Source organism: Emydura macquarii, unplaced genomic scaffold (assembly GCF_026122565.2).
Source record: "Emydura macquarii macquarii isolate MOO-44397 ecotype Brisbane River unplaced genomic scaffold, CSIRO-AGI_Emac_v2 contig_2506, whole genome shotgun sequence".
In the NCBI taxonomy this organism is placed as follows: domain Eukaryota; kingdom Metazoa; phylum Chordata; order Testudines; family Chelidae; genus Emydura; species Emydura macquarii.
This window is the reverse complement of record NW_027132643.1, coordinates 87,530-110,037: the sequence shown is the minus strand read 5'-3', so window position 1 is coordinate 110,037 and position 22,508 is coordinate 87,530. Positions and strand designations below refer to the sequence as shown.

At 45.9% G+C, this 22,508-nt stretch overlaps 2 long non-coding RNA genes and 1 gene segment (V, D, J or C); 1 reads left to right on the top strand and 2 right to left on the bottom strand.

The window, feature by feature from the left end:
- Nucleotides 1–2,395: 2,395 nt before the first annotated feature.
- LOC137163304 (uncharacterized) lies at nucleotides 2,396–20,758 on the bottom strand. Its single transcript, XR_010922681.1, has 3 exons — nucleotides 20,448–20,758; nucleotides 3,157–3,312; nucleotides 2,396–2,619 (listed from the first exon to the last, which is right to left on the bottom strand). It is a non-coding gene; the product is annotated as an uncharacterized lncRNA (long non-coding RNA).
- Nucleotides 6,743–8,554, bottom strand: LOC137163305 (uncharacterized). Its single transcript, XR_010922682.1, has 3 exons — nucleotides 8,477–8,554; nucleotides 7,593–7,782; nucleotides 6,743–7,097 (listed from the first exon to the last, which is right to left on the bottom strand). It is a non-coding gene; the product is annotated as an uncharacterized lncRNA (long non-coding RNA).
- LOC137163314 (immunoglobulin heavy variable 7-4-1-like) lies at nucleotides 17,159–20,279 on the top strand. The segment is given in 3 exon segments: nucleotides 17,159–17,464; nucleotides 18,035–18,091; nucleotides 20,256–20,279. Coding segments are annotated over 3 exon segments (387 nt in total).
- Nucleotides 20,759–22,508: the final 1,750 nt, after the last annotated feature.

The window sequence follows — 22,508 nt, the reverse complement described above, 5'->3', positions numbered from 1 at the left end:
TACAGATTATGCCTGCTCAGATACTGTGCAGGTGTAAGATTTTGGTTTGGGTTTTTGTAGTGCGTGTGTGTGTATTTATAGGTGTGTGTAATTGAAACACATCAGTACGATGTGGGCATAGTTCTATCTCTAGAAATGTGCTTTATACTGGCATATTTCATTCCCATTCCCACACAAGAATAGCTATACTAGCACAAGGAACTTTGTACCATAGGATCATAGATTTCAAAACAAGAAGGGACCATTGTGATCATCTACTGTGACCTCCTGTGCAACACTGGTATGCCTGTCTCCATATTAAGGGTGGAGTTGGATGGAGCGGGATGTTGGATCCCATGAGTTGTAACATTACAGTTCAAATGACACAGCCTTTTGTATGTAGACAAATGCTTAGATTATCTAAAATGTCTAGGGGATTTAGACACCAAGGGGTAGCTATTCAAAGGCACAAATGGCATTTAGGCACTCACCCAATTATAAATGAGATTGAGATGCCCAAGTATTTCTATCCCTGAAATAGCCACCTCTAGTCCCCGTTGATTTTAATGGGGACTGGGTACCCAAATCCCTTATACGGCTCAGGAAATTTCAGCCTCTATAGCTGTTCCCCTTTCAATCCTAATTCTTTTCTTTAAATCCCATTTTGAATATTTAACTTAGATAAATTGTAGTTCATAACGTAAGAGGTGCCTTCTTTTGGGGTTCTACTGCAATATACACACACAAAAAACTAAGAACATAAGAATGGCCATACTGGGTCACACCAAGGGTCTATCTAGCCCAGCATCCTGTCTTCAAACAGCGGCCAATGCCAGGTGCTTCATAGGGATTTAACAGAAAGGGGAATCAAGTGATCCATCCTGTCAGCCATTACCAGTTTCTGGCAAACTGAAAATTCAGATTCATTCTGAAAACTGGACGAATTACAGATGCCAGAACCAAGTGTAATTAACGCAGCTCCTTAGATCTTGTAAGGTGTCTTTGATGTTGACTATGCAAATAAAGTAATTACACTCCTGATTGACAATGGGAGAAAAATCCCCAGCAAAAGGAATCAACTTGTTTTGCCAGGCAGAAGGTGTTGGCAGAAACAAACATGAAATGTAGGAAACGTTTCCTGTTTTTGCAAGCAGCCTTCCCAGGTAAGTGAATTTCAGAGAGATCTAGGGTATGTCGGAGAAAGGAGAGCCAACAAGAAGGGACTCATTCTCAGGCATTATAGTCCCTTATCTGCAGGTGTCCAGTCCCAAATAGAACTGGTCCAGTCTGGTGCTGAGATTAAAACACCTGGACAGTCAGGGAAGCTGTCCTGTAAAACATCTGGGTGAACCTTTACTAGCTACTGGATGTCTTGGATTCAACAGGATAGGAGAGGAGCTGGAAAGGATCACATGGATTAACCTGAATTCTGGAGGAATTGAATATGCCTCAAAATTTAAAGGACGATTCACCATCTCTAGAGAAAACTCCAGAAGTACAACCTATTTAGAGATCAATGGTCTGAAAAGTGACACCGCCGTGTATTACTGAGAGAGAGGCACAATAAATGGAAACCCAGTCAGAGTCATGGAAAAAAAAGCCCACTGTCCACAGAGGGTCCAGATAACAGTGATGAAAGGCACTTCAGAGAGATTTCTTATGAACAGGAAGACAGATGGGCTTTTTCAAGTTCAGTAAAAAAAATCCCTGGGAACAGTCCTAAAAGTTCTAAAAAAATCCCTGACCCTTCTCTGGCCCCCTCCCCACCCGCTGACCACCAACCCAGTCCACCAACCCAGACAATTAAAAATACCAAGTTACAGAAACCTAAAGGAAGAAAAGGGAGAAATATTATTTTCTATGTTTACCAAAGGGACATGCCCACAGGGTGGCAGCAAAATGTCATCTTAGATTATGAAACATTTCTTCCCAAAGACTGGCATTTAAGTGAGGATTTGCCCACCCAAAGCCCTTTCAAATCAGCGGGAATGGAGTATCCAGCGCTTCTTGGAGGTTTTGAACATCACAGCTTTCATACATATATCACCAATAGAGAAGGCTAACTCACTGATTCTATGTTATTTCAGTTTCATATCCATTGGGTATCACATTTTGATAACTCAACATTAGCCATCTTAATATTCCAGTTTACCCCTCCACCCCAATCCCTGTCCTGATTATTCACACGTATCTAGTCACTCTACTTAAAAAGGATGATCTTAAAGATAATTGGTAAATAGGTGCCTATATAAGAAAAAAACCAAATGTCAGGACTGTCCCTATAAAATCCGGACATCTGGTCACCCAATACTTCAGTCCCACTGATGTCAAAGTGCTTGAGTATTTTTCTGGATTGGGGACCAAATTTCATTAACATGCCCTAGCGTACATTATAGTCTCTCTCTAACTTCTGACATTTATCTGTCAAGGCTGGTGAAGCTGAGGTTTATTCAAATGAGTTGGCAATGGCCACATGCAAATCAAGTAGATAAACGTACTGATAAAAGACAGCAATCAATCCTCACCGAAAAACGGCCAGCAGGGAACGGGCCTACTGTTTCTGTAGCCCACAAGGTTGTGGAGAAGAATGAACATGATCTGTCTAGGGTTTCTCTTCTTGTTGGCAGCTCTCTCAGGTAACTGGAGTGAACACACAGGTATCTGGTTAAGGCAGCTGGGCTAGGATAGGAAAGATGGTTTGAAGGTTAAGACATAGGAGTGAGATTCAAGAATCCTTGATTCTAAAACCAATAACTCTGAACAAATCATATCGGGTGGAATTTTAAAGCTACCTAGAGGATTTTGATACCCAATTTTTAATAGCAACTGGGAATAAAAATCCCTTCAGCCGCTTTGGAAAAGCTCAAGCTGAATCTGCGCCTCAGTTTCTCATCTGAAAAATGGAGTAACAGTATTTCCCTACCTTACAGGAGTGTGGGGTGGATACATTCATAAATATACGTAAAGCAGATCAGATCCTGCCACGAGGTGGGCAACAGAAAGACTTGGATGAATCTCAGAAGAGGAGAAAAAGACTGACATGAACTGTTTTTATTGCTTTTTACAGGTGTCAGCTCCCAAATCCAGCTGACCCAGTCGGGAGCAGAAATCAAAAAGCCGGGAGAGTCTGCGAAGGTGACATGTAAAACATCCGGCTACACGTTTACCAGCAATTACCTTAGCTGGGTACGGCAGGCTCCCGGGAAAGGACTGGAGTGGATAGGATACATCTATCCCAGCAGTGGGGGCACTAGCTATGCGCAGGCTTTCCAGGGGCGATTCACCATCACCAGGGACAACTCCATCAGCACGGCATATCTGCAGCTGAGCAGCCTGAGAACCGAGGACACAGCCACATACTACTGTGCTAGAGACACAGTGACACAAACCCCATCTACAGCCATTCAAAAACCCTCCGTGAAAGAATCCAGGTCTCCTGCTAACAGCAGAGCCTTTAGTCACCCCAGTGAGCATTTGCCCATGTGAACAGACCACGGGTAGCTTCTCCCAAACTCCTTCGGCTCCCAACTCACTTAAGGGTCACAGCAAGGACATTTTTTATCTGGCTCCTAGGTCACTTTTCAGAATAGGAATTAGGCTCCTGTGACACATGAACTGTCGCAGCAGCAAAACTGTCCTGGGGGAAATGTCCTAAGCACCAGACTTTGGGGGTATTTTTGGAAAGGGGCTTCCAGTCTCTCCTGGTGGTGCTGTTCCACTCTGGATAAATAATTATTCACCAGGCCTGAAAGACTATCACAGGAGGTCAAGCACTCACACCAGAAGTGGCGGACACAATGCAGGGATTTCAAATGATATTTCCCTGTTCCAGCTGAGTGTCCTGACCACTGGGCTATTGGCTACGGGGCAGGGCAGAGGCACCTGTTCCTCCATTACATATCCAAAAAGCAGCTTCTGAGATTGCCTCAGGATCTGGACTCACAGGCAAGTTGTTCAGGGCAACGCTCGTTTGAGGATCCCACTAAGGCCTGGGGGTGAATCATTCAATGAGTGACAACAGAGGCATCTGTGCACTTGCTCAGTGATACAAGGTTAGGTGCCTTCAGGAACTAACCAGTGAAAACTCAGGCCCCTAGGAAATCCAGGGACCGAGAAGGCTAGACAGCAGTTGAGTAGAGGTTTTTCAGAATCTATTTTGGAGTGAGGGGTGCCAAAAGCGGCTGTTATATGCCCAAATCCTTTTGTGGATCAAACACCAAGTTACCATTAAAAGCCTCAATGGGAAACAGGCACACAAATGCCCTGGGGTGCTCTGAAAAAAAATCTCAGCCTACCAAAATACTGATGGGGGTGTGTGAAAAGCTACAGGTGCCTAGCACAAAAATCCAGGCTGGGTTCCTCAAAGCGGTAACAGCCTTTATTCACCTTACTGCAGGTGTCGAAAAGTCCCATTTGAGTCCAGGACACCCTTGTGCTGGTTCCTGATCCAAGAAGTTTACAATGTAAACTGACAGACATATGGAAGGGTGGCAGGGACCCAGGCACAAATAAGGAATAGAACCTAGGTCTGTTCTCTAGGACTTTTGCTAACAGATTATGCCTGAAGTGTGCTCTGCACATAAACATGGGTTAGATAGAACAATTTGGTTAGGGATGATTTCCCCCCAACACTGAAATAGCTACATCAATACCACCCCTATTAACAGACACAAACATAACAGTATATATGGGCCTTCCAGCAGTATAGTCTCAACCTGACCTTGTGTTTGAAATGTTTTGACTGTGGGGTCCCTTTCTCTTTATTCATCAGGTTCTCCTTAGTTCTTCCTTTGCTAACAGCTCTCAGGTGCGTTCCTCTTCACTAAATCATATCAATAAAAGCGTTAAATTCTACATAGAAGGTAGGCATTGGGCATGTCACTGGTATGTTTTGTGTTCACACGTGTCCAGTGGGATGTGGAGTTGGTGGAATCTGGTGGTGGACTCAGAAAAGCAGGAGAGCCCCTAAAAGTCTCCGGTAAAGCCTCTAGATTTACTTTCAGCAGCGAGTGGATGAGCTGGCTGTGACAGCTCATGGGAAAGGGCTGCAGTGGATAGGCTGGATTAGACACGATTCAGAAACTAACGTACTATACACACTCGGTCAAAGGGCGATTCACCATCTCCAGGGACAATTGCAACAACCTGCTGTATTCGCAAACGACCAGCCTGAAGACACTGCCCTGTATTACTGTGCAAGAGACACCATGAGAAGAAACTGACCTGCACCGTGTCCGGATTCTCTCTCATTAGCTACCATGTGCACTGGGCCCGCCAGCCAGCGGGGAAAGGGCTGGAATGGGTTGGAGGTATCTGGCCTGATGGAGGCACTGCTTATAGTGCGGCTCTGAAAAGTCGCCTCACAATCACCAGAGACACCTCCAAGAGCCAAGTGTACCTGCAACTGACCGGCCTGCAACCCGGAGACACCTCCGTGTATTACTGTGCCAGAGAGACAGTGAGGGAAAACCTACCAGAGCCTGCACTAAAGCTAACCTTGTGCAGAACCAGCCTTGCTGTTGGGTGGCAGAGAGCAGCAGCTGCCAACACAGTGTCCTCTCTGCTTGGTTAGCTATTCGCCTCATCCACAGAACTGTGTAACCATCTGTTGAGAAGAACCATCCGAGAGAAGAAATCCACGCACAGCACTGGAAATTCCCCTGGGGGAAGCCCAGAGAAAGGTTGTCACTTGCTCCCCCCAAGCAGCCTGAAGGAGTTGGATGCACAATTTGGGATTGCAGCTCACATTAGTGGCTTTGACATTCTTAGCCTAAGTGGCCAACTACAAGACAAGCGGATGTTCTTGGTAATGCGTGACATTGCTTTGTTTGTCTGTTAATTCCCCCCACCCCACCCCACACACACCCCCCTACATACTTAGTAAATTGAACAGGAATCCCTTAATTCATACAACCTAGGGCCAGGTCAGGATGTAGAGAGCATCTAGTCACATCTCCTGTCCCTAGAGGATGTGTACATAGAGCACCTAACACCTGCTCACTGAATGTTCATATCAAAACTTCTCATTGCTACACAAGAAGGATGGATGTCAGAGCAGACTTCCAGATAACAGTCATGAAAGGCACTTCAGAGAGAGATTTCTTATGAACAGGAAGACAGATGGGCTTCTTCAAGTTCAGTAAAAAAAGTCCCTGGGAACAGTCCTAAAAGTTGTAAAAAAATCCCTGACCCTTCTCCGGCCCCCTCCACACCTGCCGACCACCAACCCCGTTCAGCAACCCAGACAATTAAAAATATCAAGTTACGTAAACCTAAAAGGAAATAAAAAGGGAGAAATATTATTTTCTATGTTTATCAAAGGGACTTGCCCACAGCGGGGAATCAAAATGTCATCTTAGATCATGAAACATTTCTTCCCAAAGGCTGGCATTTAAGTGAGGATTTGCCCACCCAAAGCCCTTTCAAATCAGCAGGAATTGATTATCCAGTGCTCCTTGGAGGTTTTGGAAATCACAGCTTTCACACATATTTCACCAATATAGAAGGCTAACACACTGATTCTATGTTATTTCAGTTTCATATCCATTGGGTATTACATTTTGATAACTCAATATTAGCCATCTTAATATTCCAGTTTACCAATTATCTTTAAGAGCATACTAGACTAGGCTACTGTGAAAAATCAGGACATGGAATGGGGGTGGTAGTGCGGGTAATAGCCGCCTATATACGAAAAACACCAAATTATCAGGTCTGTCCCTTAAAATTGGGACATCTGGTTACCCAATACTTCAGTCCCACTCATGTCAAAGTGCTTTACTATTTTTCTGGATTGGGGCCCAAATTTCATTAATATGCCCTAGCATAAATTATAGTGTCTCTAAATTCCGACCTTTATCTGTAAAGGCTGGTGAAGCTGAGGTTTATTCAAATGAGTTGGCAATGGCCACATGCAAATCAAGTAGGAAAACTTACTGATAAAAGACAGCAATCAATCCTCACTGAAAAACGGCCAGCAGGGAAAGGGGCCTACTGTTTCTGCAGCCCACAAGGTTGTGGAGAAGAATGAACATGATCTGTCTAGGGTTTTTCTTCTTGTTGGCAGCTCTCTCAGGTAACTGGAGTGAACACACAGGTATCTGGTTAGGACAGCTGGGCTAGGATAGGAAAGATGGTTTGAAGGTTAAGACATAGGAGTGAGATTCAAGAATCCTTGATTCTAAAACCAATAACTCTGAACAAATCATATCAGGTGGAATTTTAAAGCTACTTAGAGGATTGATACCCAATTTTTAATAGCAACTGGGAATAAAAATCCCTTCAGCCACTTTGAAAAAGCTCAAGCTGAATCTGCACCTCAGTTTCTCATCTGTAAAATGGGGTAACAGTATTTCCCTACCTTACAGGAGTGTGGGGTGGATAAGTACATGAACATACATCAAGCAGATCAGATACTGCCGAAGGGGGGCAACAGAAAGACTTGGACGAATCTCAGAAGAGGAGAAAAAGAATGACATGAACTGTTTTCATTGTTCTTTACAGGCGTCAGCTCCCAAATCCAGCTGACTCAGTCTGGAGCAGAAATCAAGAAGCCGGGAGAGTCTGAGAAGGTGACATGTAAAACATCCGGCTACACGTTTACCAGCTATTACCTTCACTGGGTACGGCAGGCTCCCGGGAAAGGACTGGAGTGGATAGGATACATCAATCCCAGCAGTGGGGGCACTGGTTATGCGCAGGCTTTCCAGGGGCGATTCACCATCACCAGGGACTACTCCATCAGCACGGCATATCTACAGCTGGGCAGCCTGAGAACCGACGACACAGCCACGTACTACTGTGCTAGAGACACAGTGACACAAACCCCATCAAAAACTCTCCGTGAACAAATCCAGGTCTTCTGCTAACGCCAGAGCCTTTAGTCACCCCAGTGAGCATTTGCCCATGTGAACAGACCATGGGTAGCTTCTTCCAAACTCCTTAGGCTCCCAACTCACTTAAGGCTCACAGAACAACACTTTCTGGCTCCTAAATCACTTTTCAGAATACAAATTAGGCTCCTGTGACACAGTAAACTGTCACAGTAGCAAAACTGTTCTGGGGAAAATGCCCTAAGGACCAGATTTTGGGGAATTTTGGGAAAGGGACTTTTAATCTCTCTTGCTGAAGCTGTTCCACTCTGGATAAATAATTATTCATTAGGTCTTAAAGAGACTATCACAGGAGGTCAAGCACTCACACCAGAGGTGGCGGACATAGTGCAGGGATTCCAAATGATATTTCCCTGTTCCAGCTGAGTGTCCTGACCACTGGGCTATTGGCTACGGGGCAGGGCAGAGGCACCTGTTCCTCCACTATGTAGCAAAAGCAGCTTCTGAGATTGCCTCAGGATCTGGACCCACAGGCAAGTTGTTCAGGGCAACGCTCGTTTGAGGATCCCACTAAGGCCTGTGGGTGAGTCATTCAATGAGTGACAACACAGAGGCATCTGTGCACTTGCTCAGTGATACAAGGTTAGGTGCCTTCAGGAACTTACCAGTGAAAACTCAGGCCCCTAGGAAATCCAGCGATCTGGAAGGCTAGACAACAGTTGAGTAGAGGTTTTTCAGAATCTAAAGTTTGGAGTGAGGGGTGCCAAAAGTGGCTGTTATGTGCCCAAATCTTTTTGTGGATCAAAACCCAAGTTCCTATTAAAAGCCTCAATGAGAAACAGGCACACACTCACACACTCACACCCTGGCCTGCTCTGAAAAAAATCTCAGCCTACCAAAATATTGATAGTCAGTCTCCAGTTGCTAACCAGTGTGACTGGGCAGCCCCATGATAGGACACTCCCCCAGGAACATGAAATACAAGTTAGAGTCCCTGTTCCACTGACTATTTTTCTAAAGCGGAGCAGCTTCTGTAGGAGACGTTGATTGGGGTACCATGCAGAACATCCCACAGCTCTGTGCTCAGGGCACTCTGATGTTGTGGAGATCACCCAGACCAATAAAGGATTCCGTCCCCACCTGACTTGTAACTTTGGGGGCTTTTATCTGGAGCAGCTTGGGCTCAGAGCACTGACACCAGCAGCTTGGCTGTACGTATGAAGCCTCACCCGGGCACGCACCCAACTAGCTACTCTGTGCAGGGTGACACCAACACCCCTTCTAGTCCAGAGTCTGCCCAAGTCCATCTACCCTGAGTTGTTAATAACCAGGCACAGATCATTCACCTCCGGCTCATGACTCCCCAAGGCATAAACCAAGCCCTAGTTTCCTGTTCACTTCGACACCCCTTCTCCCCTTAGTCTCTGTTCTGCAAACTCTGTGTGTGTCTCTCGCTAAAGACAAAAAACCTTTTATTTCACAGAATAAAAAGTCCAAGACATAACGGTAAGGAAAAGGAAAGTTAAGTTACACAGTAACTAAATAAAGACGCAACTGCAGGCTTCACATGTTACATAAAATCCCTGCTCTATTTAAAAAAAAAAAAAAAAAAAAAGAGACCTACTGCCTTTGACCAGTCCCCCCACCTACAGAGAGTATCCAGCATTTCACAGCCAGCAACCTGACTGCACCGCAGTTTTTGGATGAAAACTGCCATTTCAAACCTACTTTTAAAACAAAGACTTGTTCCTCTCTCCTCCCAGGACTAGGACTCATGGTTACTCAGAGTGGACAAATTCCAGCCAGGATGCCCCAGTGTCATCCTATTATCGCTAATGGCCCATCATTTGTCTGTTCTTGAGTTAAACAATGCGAGATGCTCCCAGATCATAGAAGATAAGGGTTGGAAGGGACCTCAGGGGGTTTCTAGTCCAACCCCCAGCTCCAAGCAGGGCCAACCCTCCAGCCAGGGCTTCTTCAAGCCAGTCCTTAAAAACCTCTAAGATTGCCCTGTCTAATTGGGGAGGAAACCTCCCCCCACTGCCTAATTGCCCAGTGTGGGGGAAGAGGAGATGCTGCACCACAGATGCCGAGCAGTTTTCTAGATAAACATATGCATTCATAGACAAGCTGGGTGCAGTTCAAGATTATTAAGTTCAGAGCATTACAAGTGGTCATAAGAGACCTTACTCACCACATTTTATAGCACAACAACATTGCACTGATTCAGCCACTGGGGTTCAAAGCCCCTGTTCTCCCCAGGGGGTGTCTGGACCACAGTTGTCACTCTCTCCTTGGGTGTGGAAGGCATAGGCACAAATCCATGCTACCACAACAGTCAGGGGAGAGGGGAAAAAGGAACCAGGGCAAGTGTTCTAACCACTAGGATGAAAATAAAGGGAAGCCCCTCCAATGCCTTCGCTGGAGAAAGTGGTTTTTTAAACAGTTCAGGCACCTAACACCAGATGAGGTTTCACAGCTGTGAATCCCCACTGGAGTTAGGCACCTAATTCCCTTTCACAGATGGGACTGAGACCCCAACCCCCTCCGCAGCATTTCCTATTGGGGTAGGTCCAGCCACTGCCCCTCTCAGCACACTTGCAGCTCCCACAATCAAGCACCTAACTCCCCTGCACACATGCAACCTTACCTCTAGGGCAGCCATCCTGCCCAGATAGGAGCAGGAGGGAGGGGGCTACAGGAGACTTTTCCTCTCACACCCCTTCTCAGCCACAATGGCCAGACCCAGCCTGTGTCTTCTCCAGGTTCCCCCACTGGGCCTCCTCTGTCTCAGCCCAACTCACACAACTGTTCACTCCCCTTCCAGATTTCCTCCTCACAAATTCTACCTCAGGGCTCATTTCCTCTCTAAGGCCCATCACAGGAGTTAGAGTTATAGGAGCAGGGTTTCTTGGCAGTCCCAAACTACCCAGTCATCCACCCAAAAATCTCCAGCCCCTTCCTTTCCTCCAGACCACTTCCCCTCTGACTGACCTACCCAGCTCTATTTAAGCAGTGATCTCACTCCCGCAGCACCACAGATGGGTTCAGTCTTTCTAATTAAGCCCCATTATATCCAGCTGGGGTCACTAATTAGCTCTTAGGTTACCAGCTCCTCAGGGAGGCTGGAGAATAGCTGCAAAGCCATGGGTTAGGCAGAAGCCAACTGGCATCAAAAGGCCAGCCGGCCAGTGACACTTCCCCATGTGTTTAGTGGAGGGGGGGACCCTGAATCAGGGGGTTGGGTTTGGCAGGGGGCTTAAAATTAGGTACTCCAAGGCTCATCCCAACTCCCCTTTGTAGATCTAGCCACAAGCCCCTAAAGATGCAGATAGGCACTTACTGGGATTTTCCAGTGACTGGCCCGATGGTCCCAAGTGATTTAGGAGCGCAGGGCAGATGGAAAAGTTCCATCTCACCCAAGCCACTAAACTGAGTTTAGAGCTCTATGATTTCAGTGTCAGCCTGGGTGTGGACCCCCGCATTCCCAATGAAAAGCATGTCCCGCTCCAGTCTTACTGCAGGTGTGAATTAAACAGATGCAGTTATTGGGCTGTAAACCTGTGTGTTGACCTGCCTGGGGTCCACTGCCTTAACCATGAGCCCCCTTTGTGTACTTGAAGCAAATCATTCAGATTCGGCCTTTTGTGTAAAACCTGAGCTCCTGCAGACACTTTCCAACCCGCTCCCCCCCCCACCCAGTTTCAGAAGCCCCGCATGTGTTTCTCTCTCCATTCATCACCATGATCCTGAGATCCTTTTCCGCACAGCTCTCCCAGGTGTGTTCTTCTCCCAGCAAATTATTTCCAGAAATAAAGTTAAAATCTATTTCTTTGATCCATGCACTCGGGACATGACTTGCATGTTTTGCGTTTGTGATGAGCTGGTGGCAAAGGTCTCAAAAAAAAAAAAAAACACACACAAAAACACACACACACACAACCCCCAGGAGAGTCCTTAAAACTCTCCTGTAAAGCCTCCAAGTTCATTTTCAGCAGCTACTGGCTGAAATGGGGATGCCAGGCTCCTGGGAAAGGGTTGCTGTGGTTAGCTGACATTAAGCATGATCCAAGTGAAATATACCATGCAGACTCAGTCAAAGGGCAATTCACCCTCTGCAGTGTCCAGCCCACCAACCTGCTGTCTCTGCAAGTCAGCAGACTGAAGACACCACCCTGTATTACTGTGCCAGAGACACAGAGAGACGAAATCCACTCACCACCATGCAAAACCTCCCAAGCGCACCACCGAGAGTAGTTTTTGTTGGAAAAAAAAGATTCCAAATGAGGTTCGTTTACCCTGCACCAGATAGAAAAGAGATCCACGCAGGTAGTTGGGCAGTCTCCAAGCTTTATTTCTGCAGAGGTCAAACACTTCCCAGCAAGTGGTCAGTGTGAGACCCCGAAGTCATGCTCTTTTGCATATTTATACAAACAAGACAAAGAAATTACATATGCATGAATTCTTGATGCTTATAGGTATATTCAAATTATTACTACTATTGATATTGGTTTATACTTTTCTATTTCTAAAGGTATGCATAACAGATAACATGTTAACAGAAGATTTCTACTTATCTATCAAAGTTGTCTGATCTATCTCTCAAGGCTGTGTGACTAATTAAAAAGCAGTTGGCTGTCTCCTTACCCTTTCTCTAACCCTGGCAGAAGATTAAACACTATGGGGGAGAGGAAGAGAAGGAGGGTGATTTCAGCAGAGAGCAGAACACTCAAAGAACTAAGATGGAGTAACTATGGTCAAGCAGACAATTATTTTCCTTCATTTTCACTGGCTAAAGATCAAGAATAAGAGTTCCCAAACTGCCTAAGGGAGTTAGAGGCGCAACTTGGGTTTCCCGCTCCATTCATTGGCTCTGTAATTCAGCCTAAGCAGCTAGACCAGTTCGGCTGTTTGTACTTGCTTTCTTTGGACGTTAATTCAGACTGCGCAGACAACAGACGTCTGTGCATACAGAGCAAAATGAACAGGACTTCTTGGAGTCACACTTCTAGACCTAGAAATGATCCTTATGAGCATGTAGTCTGATCACCTCTACACCATCTCTCCTGCAAATTTCTGCAAAATGAAACAAAGCTAACGCCAGGGACCTAGCCACATGGTGGCAGCCAGATGTCATATGTACGAATGGGGGAGGAGAGAAGATTTCATAAAAAGTGAACCCGATAACAACCGAGAGGATTTTATCCTCCTCAGATACATAAGGCTGGGATTTCACACAACAAATAAATTGAGTGCGTATTCTGCACTCCTAAGAGACTGTGGATATCGCAGCTACCTACACACTTCACTGAAGAAATGGGCTTATGTTCATAGCTTCATAGATTTGGTTATTTCATTTCCCCCCATATCCACCAGGGCCGTTTTAAGACCTTCGTAGGCCCCCCGACTGAAATAACAAATTGATTTTAAGCTATTAATAAATAGTTTTTTAAATAAAAATAAAAAAGTATATATAAGAAATGTTTTCGTAGGCCCTGAACATTTCGTAGGCCCTAGGCACTGTGCCTATTGTGCCTAATGGATAACACGGCCCTGATATCCACAGGGTATCACATTCTGGTGACCCAGTATCCTGCATCTTGACACTCCAGCTTCCCTTTAAATCTAAACTATCCCTGAACTCGGGCATTGATACCAACATGGTTACTGTTTCCCTGTACCAGTGCATAAATGCCCTTCCCAGTGTCTCCCCATCATGCTCTGACTCTGCGGTCTGGGGTCACCTCCTTGCAAAGGCAGCTGAAGCTGAGGTTTATTCAAATGCTTTAGCCATGACCACATGCAAATGAAGGAGGAAAGCCTCCTGTTAAAGGAGAGGACTGGATCCTCACTCAAAATCTGCCGGCAGCCACACAGTTTACTGTTGGTGATTGGGCAGAATGCGAATGATGGGTCTAGGGTTCCTTGTCTTGTTGGCAGCTCTCTCAGGTAAGTGGAGCAAACTTGCAAGCAGCTAGTTAGGGCAGCTGGCTTGGTGTAGGGAGGATGGCTTTATAGTCCAGACATAAGACTTCAACTCAATATTTCTCCCTTCGCTTCCTCTTTCTTTCACGTCTGACTTGAATCCAGTCATGTCATGTGAAGAGTTACCTTAAAGATCTGGATGCCCAATTCTCATAGGTGTCAAAATCCCTTAGGAGTCTTAGACAATCCCAGTCTGAATCTCTGCATGACTCAGTTTCCTATCAGTGACAGGGGGATAACATGTACATCCCCATCTCGGCGGGGTCTTGCGTGGATAAGTGCGTAAGGACACAAGACGCTCAGTTAATTCTGTGGTGGGCAAAGGAGGGGGCAATGCAAGGACCTGAAAGGTCAGTGAAATGGAAGGGGAGACGGAGGGAAGAGAGAGAGACAGAGACATCAACTGTATTTTTCTTTCTTATTTATGGACAGGTGTCAGCTCCCAAGTCCAGCTGACCCAGTCTGGGGCAGAAATCAGGAAGCCTGGAGAGTCTGCGAAGGTGACATGTAAAACATCCGGCTACACGTTTACCAACAATTACATGCACTGGTTCCGGCAGGCTCCCGGGAAAGGACTGGAGTGAATAGGATACATCAATCCCAGCAGTGGGGGCACTGGTTATGCGCAGGCTTTCCAGGGACGATTCACCATCACCAGGGACACCTCCATCAGCACGGCGTATCTGCAGCTGAGCAGCCTGAGAACTGAGGACACAGCCACGTACTACTGTTCTAGGGACACAGTGACACAAACCCCATCTACAGCCATTCAAAAACCCCACACTGAGAGAACCCAGGTCTCCTGCGAACATGGGAGCCCTTAGCCCCCCCGGGGAAGGGTTACCAATGTGAATAGACTATGGCTAATTCCCCTCCTCCCCCCAGTGACTTAGGCTCAGTGAAGCCTAATGGGACTTAGATGCATAAGTGCCTAAATCAGTTTTCAGAATGTGACCAGCTTATTTAGTCTGCAGAAGAGAAGAATGAGGGGGGATTTGATAGCAGCCTTTAACTACCTGAAAGGGGGTTCCAGGGAGGATGGAGCTAGGCTGTTCTCAGTGGTGTCAGATGACAGAACAAGGAGCAATGGTCTCAAGTTGCAGTGGGGGAGGTCTAGGCTGAATATTAGGAAAAACTTTTTCCCTAGGAGGGTGGTGAAGCACTGGAATGGGTTACCTAGGGAGGAGATGGAATCTCCCTCCTTAGTGGTTTTTAAGGCCCAGCTTGACAAAGCCCTGGCTGGGATGATTTAATTGGGGGTTGGCCCTGCTTTGAGCACAGGGCTGGATTAGATGACCTCGTGAGGTCCCTTCCAACTCTCATCTTCTATGAAGGGGAATAAAATAACCAAAGCCCTTTCAGACACCGGATGTACCAGGCTGTAGGAAATGTGTGTCTGCCACAGGGTTAGAATTGTTAGCGAAGCATTGTCTCCTCTATGTACCCACAGCTACAGTGAGGGAAGGGAGCCCTGGATATGAATATTTTTGAGCAGACCAGGAAGGGCGAGAGAGGAGATTGAGGACCTACAAAACACAGCTTTATTAACTCTGCCTGTGGGATTCTCAAAACCATCTAACTGACACAACAGCACAAGTCCTGTTGGTTTTCCTCTGCACTCCTGAAATATGACCCATACGGCTATCTGTGAATGACTCATTTAGGCTGAGCTTTGGACCCCTGAAATAGCATTTAAGTGGGTTTCTGCCCATGAAAGCTTATGCCCAAACAAATGTGTTAGTCTTTAAAGGTGCCATGTAAATCAATGGCACCCAGCTATACAAGTCCACTCAGCAGCTCTCAAAAATCTCAGTCTGTTCAAACAATCAAAGTGTTTTGAGAAGAACAGATGAAAATGCAATATGGGATTGAGCCAATATGGCCTGAAGTCAATGGGCGTCTTTCCACTTCCTTCAATTCCCTATGGATCAGGTCCTACAGGAGTTAGGATTATGCTTGGGTTCTTTCGTATTCAGAGTTCTCTCTATAGAAAATATCCTTATTTCAGGGCCTATTATATCTTCTACTTTTTATGGAAAGGGAAACTTTAATGAACATCAGAGTCTTGCCGTTTTTGTTTAAAACCAAGGTATAGAGTTTATGAGAGACATTCCTACAAACCTTTAAATGCAGGAGTCCCATTCCCTGGTTCTCCTCCCTATGGGAAATACGAATCCGGTGTTCATTTCTTACATCAATTTGGCTTTCCCATCATGGAAGTATTTACTGAGCAGTGTGGTAATTGTGTCTCTGTACAAAGTGTGTTCGTAGCAGAGTTTGTCAACAAACACTGGGATGGAAAATCAGAATTTTTGTAAGTGTTTTTTTTTTTCTAGCTTTTAATGATGCTGGAATTTCATTGAGAGTTTGCAGTCTTGGAAATGATTGTGATGAACTCTACAGTGTTTGAAGAAGAAAGGGGAAATTTTCATGATGATGGTAGGAAATGGATTTTTGGTTGAAATTAAAATTTAAAAGGTCATCCAAAATCATTCAAAGACTTTGATGCATACTTACATTTACTCACATGATGTCAATAGGATTACTCATGTACACTAAGTTAACACTTGCTTTAGTCTTTGCAGGCCAGAGAGGAAGAATGCTCCTGATATCACCATCCTAGCAGACGAGAGGTCTGCCACAGGCTTCCTACATGACTGCAAGGAAGTCCTTTAGGGCCAGATTTTGTTTTAAATATTAAGGCACATAAAGATGCAGATAGACATGTAGACAAGTTTTTCAAAAGTGATTTCTATTAGAGTTAGATGTCTAGGCCGATTTGAAAATGCCACTAGGCACCTAGCTGTTTCTTTAGACACCCAAATCTCTCTTAAAAGCTGGCTGTTAAGTCTCTCAATACCTCATGTGTGAAATTGGGATGAAAGTTCCTATCTCGCTGGTAGGTTGTGAGGATAAATACGCTACAGACTGGGAGGTGTTCAAATACCACAGCGATGGAGCCATTGAAGTAGCTAAGAGAGAAATTTGGGGCATACCTCATTAGTAGAACTCTTTGAGTCTACCATACAAGCTGCCAGCGTTACTGCTTCTGGCAATCGGGTTCTGTGCTTTTTAAGGGTGGTGCAATCTCCATATGCAAACAAACAGGAAGTGTTTTTCCTTTTTAAAAGACAGTGATTGGTCTTCAGAAAATGCTCTTTGCAGCAAAAGGGGTCAGTGTGTTCTACTGCGGCAGGCAACAGCAGGGTGTGCAGAGAAGAATAACCATGAAAAGTTTGTTCAGTTTTCTTCTCTTGTTGGCAGCTCTCCCAGGTAGGTGAATTTCACTGGGATAAGGGAAGGGGGAAAACAGAACTCACCAGAAGACTTCTCATCCTGCTTCTTCTTTATCCACAGGTGGGATGGCTCAAATCCAGCTGGTCCAGTCTGGTGCAGAGATTAAGAAGCCAGGGGAGTCTGTGAAGGTGTCCTGTAAAGGATCTGGTTATACATTCACTGACTATGCAATCAACTGGGTTCAACAGGCTCCCGGGAAAGGGCTGGTTTATATAGGATGGACAAACACCGATACAGGGGTGCCTACTTATGTGGATAGTTTTAAAGGGAAAGTCACCATGAATCTGGACAAATCCATCAGCACAGCCTTTCTACAAGTGAGCAGTCTCAAAGCTGAAGACACGGCAGTGTATTACTGTGCGAGAGACACAGTGAAAGAAACCTCATTCAGGGTCATTCAAAAAGGAGAAGAGGATTTACAACATCTGTTATTACACTAACAAACGCCGTCATTATTTCACAGCTGCATTCCACACCCTTGCGTTTCTGGTATCCACCTGTGTTGGGATATCCCAAGTCTCCTAGGACTCCACTCCCATTCCCATTGATTTCCGATGGGTTCTGGGCATTCACATTCCTTAAGATGCTTTGAAAATCTCAGCCTCAGATTGTCCCCTCTCTGGGGCAGTGGCCATCATTTCTTTAGGGATGTGCATGACACCGAGCAGAGTGAAGGTCATAGCTCTGACTGTGACCTCAACATGCTATAATAGTCATATCACAAGAATAATATCAGTAAAGAATGTGGCCCCACACTGAGATGCCAGAGTTATTTACTGAGCTATGCACCATGGTCCTGGCTCCTTAGCTCAAAGGCCTGGCTCCATGGATCAGGCATTAAAACAGTGGTGTCAGTGGTCACAGGGGCTCAAATCTCAGTAGGGTCTGGGAGATTTATTGGCGGAGGTCAGGGTTGGATATTAGGAAAAAATATTCACTAGGAGGGTGGTGAAGCACTGGAATGGGTTATCTATGGAGGTGGTGGAATCTCCATCCTTACAAGTCTTTAAGGCCTGGCTTTGACAAAGTCCTGGCTGAGATGATTTAGCTGGAGTTGGTCCTGCTTTGAGCAGGAGGTTGGACTAGATACCTCCTGAGGTCACTTCCAACCCTATGATTCTATACTATGAATAAGCATCACTTCATTGACTTTTCTGAAACTATTCAGGCTTATGCCAGTTGGATGTCTGGCCCCATTGACTCCAGTGGAGAGATGTTGATTTACACCGGCTGGAAGCTCTGGTCTCATTGACTCCCATGAAGCTATGAACAATGTAACCCCATTTGGGGTTCTGGCCCATTAACTTCAATAGAGTTACTCCAACTGACATGAGCTGGAACTGTGCCTGTAAGGTAAATAATCTTTAAAAATGGAAAAACAGGTTAAATATGGGAAAATGTGAATGAAATGTGTTTGTATCAGAAATGTGAGTGGCCTTTACGAGTTTATAGCGGGAGATTCAGAATGCAAGAGTGAGGGCTTTGTCTTCATAAATCAAGAAAATAAACCTTCAAAAATCAAAACAAGCATGAGGTTGAATAAACAAGTTAAAGAAAAGAAAAGGGAGGAAACACTAGACACCCCCCGCTGCAGAGAAAGAGACGTGCAGCAGCGTGTCACAAATGATTTGTTCAATCAGGAGTGATCTGAGGAGAGGTTTAGCAAATAGCCTCACAATCTAGCTAGGGTCTCACAGCTTCCCCATCACCAGCTTAGCTTCAAAGCACCACAACTCAGCCGTGTCATTTCAACTTGCCAAGGGGTCCAAGGCGGAGCAAAGATTTGACCCCAGCTTTTTCAAAATGCCTGCACACTCCTATGTTTTTAAGTGATTAAGAAGCACAGTTCCTACTGAACAATCAGAGCTTAGCCACGGACTTGCACTCAAATCCTTCACTGATTTCAAACCTTTCAGTGCCAGGCTCTGTGTAGGCCCTCTTATTTCCAGTTAAAAGTGTTCTCATTTAATCTGCCTTAGACTGGTGATGGTGTGAATTAAACCAACGTGGTCATCTTGCTGCAAAAGTGTGTGTTTACCAGCCCAAAGTCTAGGGGCTTTATAACCATTGCCCCGCTCTGTACACCTCCCACTGGTCATGCAAATTCAGGAAGGAAGCCTTCTGGTAAAAGCCGGACCTCAGTCTGACCATTTCCACACTGCATGCCTTTCTGCAGCTCCGGGGTCTATTTCTTTTTGTTCATTCCCTTTATCATGCTATCCTTCTGGAGATGTCTTCTCTTCCTAGCAGCGCTCTCAGGTGTGTCCTTGTTCCCTTCAATTATATCAGTTTATGTATTGTTTCTGTTTGTGCATTGGGTACCTTGCTTACTTGTTTTGTGTTTCCTGGTGTCCAGTGCGATGTGGAGCTGATGGCGTCTGGTGGAAGACTCAGAAAACTAGCAGAGTCCCTAAAACTCTCCTGTAAAGCCTCTAGATTCGCTTTCAGCAGCGGGCGGATGAGCTGGGTGTGACAGCTCCCAGGAAAGCTCTGCAGTGGATAGGCTGGATTAGACACGATTCAGAAACAACATCCTATACACACTCGGTCAAAGGGTGAGTCACCATCTCCAGGGACACTTCCAACAACCTGCTGTAGCTGCGGATGAGCAGCCTGCAGAGGAAATCCACTCCCAGCCATGCAAAAACTCCCAAGGCAGCACAGAGGAAGCTTGGCGCTAGCCCACCCTTTAGAATGAAAGGTTCCCAGCTGGGTGATGTTTGAAATGGTTTTGTCTGGCTGGGAATTCAGAGCGCTGGCACTCACACCTCTGTACCTCCGTTGCACAGAACTCTCCTGAATTAGAAATGGACACTTCCACATGTCGTCTAACCTTCTGCAGGACCCGTATCTGGGTGGTGCCAATATAAGCTTTATTTCCATTGCTGCACTAAGAAAAATGGAATCCTAAACTGCAAGAGAAGGTGGTGAAAGGAACATGTGAGAGAGAGAAAGTTCGTGTGTTTTTAGAGATGGATGGATGGATAGATGATGGATAGAGTTTATGGATGGATGTTGCAGAGGAAAGGATAGCCAGCATGCGTGCAAAGAGAAGGTAGAATGGGTGGCTGGACAGAAGGATGCATTGCTCTTGCTGATGCATGGACAAATAGGAATTTTTTAAAGTATATTTTTCTAATCTTGCTCTTTTTCTGTTTTCAGGTGTTCTCTCAGAGGTTGCCCTGATCCAGTCAGGTCCAGAAGTGAGGAAGCCAGGGGAGACCCCTAATCTGAAATGTGATGTGACAGGGGCTGATCACAGCAGCTCCATCATCACTTGGATAAGACAGGCTCCGGGGAAGGGACTGGAGTGGCTGGTGTACCATTATTCCCAGTCTAGCATCTTCTACTCACCTACCATCCAGGGGCAATTCACTGCTTGGAAGGACAGCTCCAGCTTCTATCTGCTGCTGAAGAACCTCAGAGAGGAAGACACGGCTGTGTATTATTGTGTGAGGCACGTCTTTTATCACAGTGCTCCATTCCCTTACAAATACCCTGTGGCACAGAAGCAGCTCCCTGTAAAAATCAACACAGCCACTGTATTAACCTCCTTTATTCCCCCTTCCCTAATAAAGGCCATGGGGACCATCACACCTGGACTGCAGAGGACAGTCATTCTGCAGCTGGTGCTGTGCTGTGAGCTCTGCTCTAACCAGGTGTCTAATTAGGTGTGATGTTAATAAAAAGCAGTTAAGTGGCTTAGGAGCGAAAGTGAAATTGGAAGGCATTGGGGCTGGTGTTCCTAAATCACTCAGGCAATTTTTGATGATGAAGAAGAAGAAGAAAAGGCCTTATCCAAAACTTCCATGAAGAGTGCTAAACGCTTTCCCCATTCTTCTTCTAGTATTATTATTATTCCTACATATGGAGAATATGAATTAAAATAGAGATTATTATGTTTATGGCAACCCCCCCAGTCAACCGCTCACTTCCCAGGCCTTCAAGAAGGGACAGACACCCCATATAGGGACGGACAGAGAGGCACTGTGGTAAAGGGAAGGGGATGCACGGATAGATACCTTGATTGTAAACTTTTTGGGGGGAGAGATTAACTTTATGTTAGCGAGACAAGGTGGGTGGTCCAGTAAAAGATATTCACTCACCCACCTTGTCTCTCTAGGGACTTTTCAGAAGTTCAAGAAGTGCTCACCCTTGCCCTGGAGGAGCTCCTACAGTAAGAACAGACAGTAGAGGGGAAAATCAACCAGGAATTTGACAGTTAGCATCCCTCTAGGGAACAGTGCAGAAATGGCTCCGTAAGACAGACGGTAACGCTTCTCTACTCACAGCACCCTTCTCCACTAAACCCATCTCTGGGAGACGGGGCGTCTTAAGAGCTGGGACCTAACACATGTCCTATGACGAGGAGGAGCTGTAAATTCAGGGCCTCAGCGCCCCGCCTAGATCCTCTGAGCCTCCCATGTTAGCAGAAGGAGGAACTGATCAGGGTGTCTGAGCAGTTACTGTTAGAAAACCCTCCAGCATCAACAACAGGATATTGTGGCTGGATCTGGTTTTCTTTCTGGCAGCCCTTCAGGGTAATTTACGCCCCCAGCCCCGACTCCCCATCCCCCACAACATTAACAGAAGGTCCTGGGGAATGTTGCACTTCCTTTACCTGACCCCAGCCACCTCAATGGGAATATCTTCCCCAATGGCTCCCATGGGCTTTGAAGGGATGTTTTTATTTTCAGATGCCTGGTCACAGGTTCTGCTGGCAGAGTCCACGGGGGGAGGCGTTCAAAGGCCTGGGGGATCTCTCCACCTCGCATGTGAACCCTCCGGATTCACCTCCAGCAACTATTACATGAGCTGGCTCCTTCAGGCCCCAGGGAAACAGGGGAGTGGGTCTCACTGATGTGCAGTCTGGCTAATCGTCTCACCACATTTTAGAGTGACTTGGCGAAAGGGAGATTCACCCTCTCCAGAGAGGACTCCCACAGGCTGCTGTGTCTGCCAGTGAGTGGCCTGGAAGCAGAAGACAGGGCCCTGTGTTACTGTGTGAGAGAGAGAGATCAGAAACCCACTGCGGTTAGCACAAAAACCTCCCATGCAAATCTCCCTCCTGCTCTTTGCCAGCGATCACTGCCATAACAGAGCTGTTTAAACAGAAACCAGGAGGGTCCTGGAGCACCTGAAAGACTAACACATTTCTGCAGCTTTCCTGGGCTTCGTCTGACGAAGTGGGTTGCAGCCCCGGAAAGCTTATGCCCGCAGAAATGTGTTAGTCTTTAAGGTGCTCCAGGACTCTCCTGGTTTTTGCTGTATACAGACTAACACGGCTACCCCTCTGGATCTGTTTAGTCAGAGAGGAATATAAAATCTCCCGGCCTTTGTCTGGGCTTCAACTCCTCTGAAAATGTACCTTGGTCATGAAAAACCCACTATGCTGACAGCAGAGGTCGTCTTATT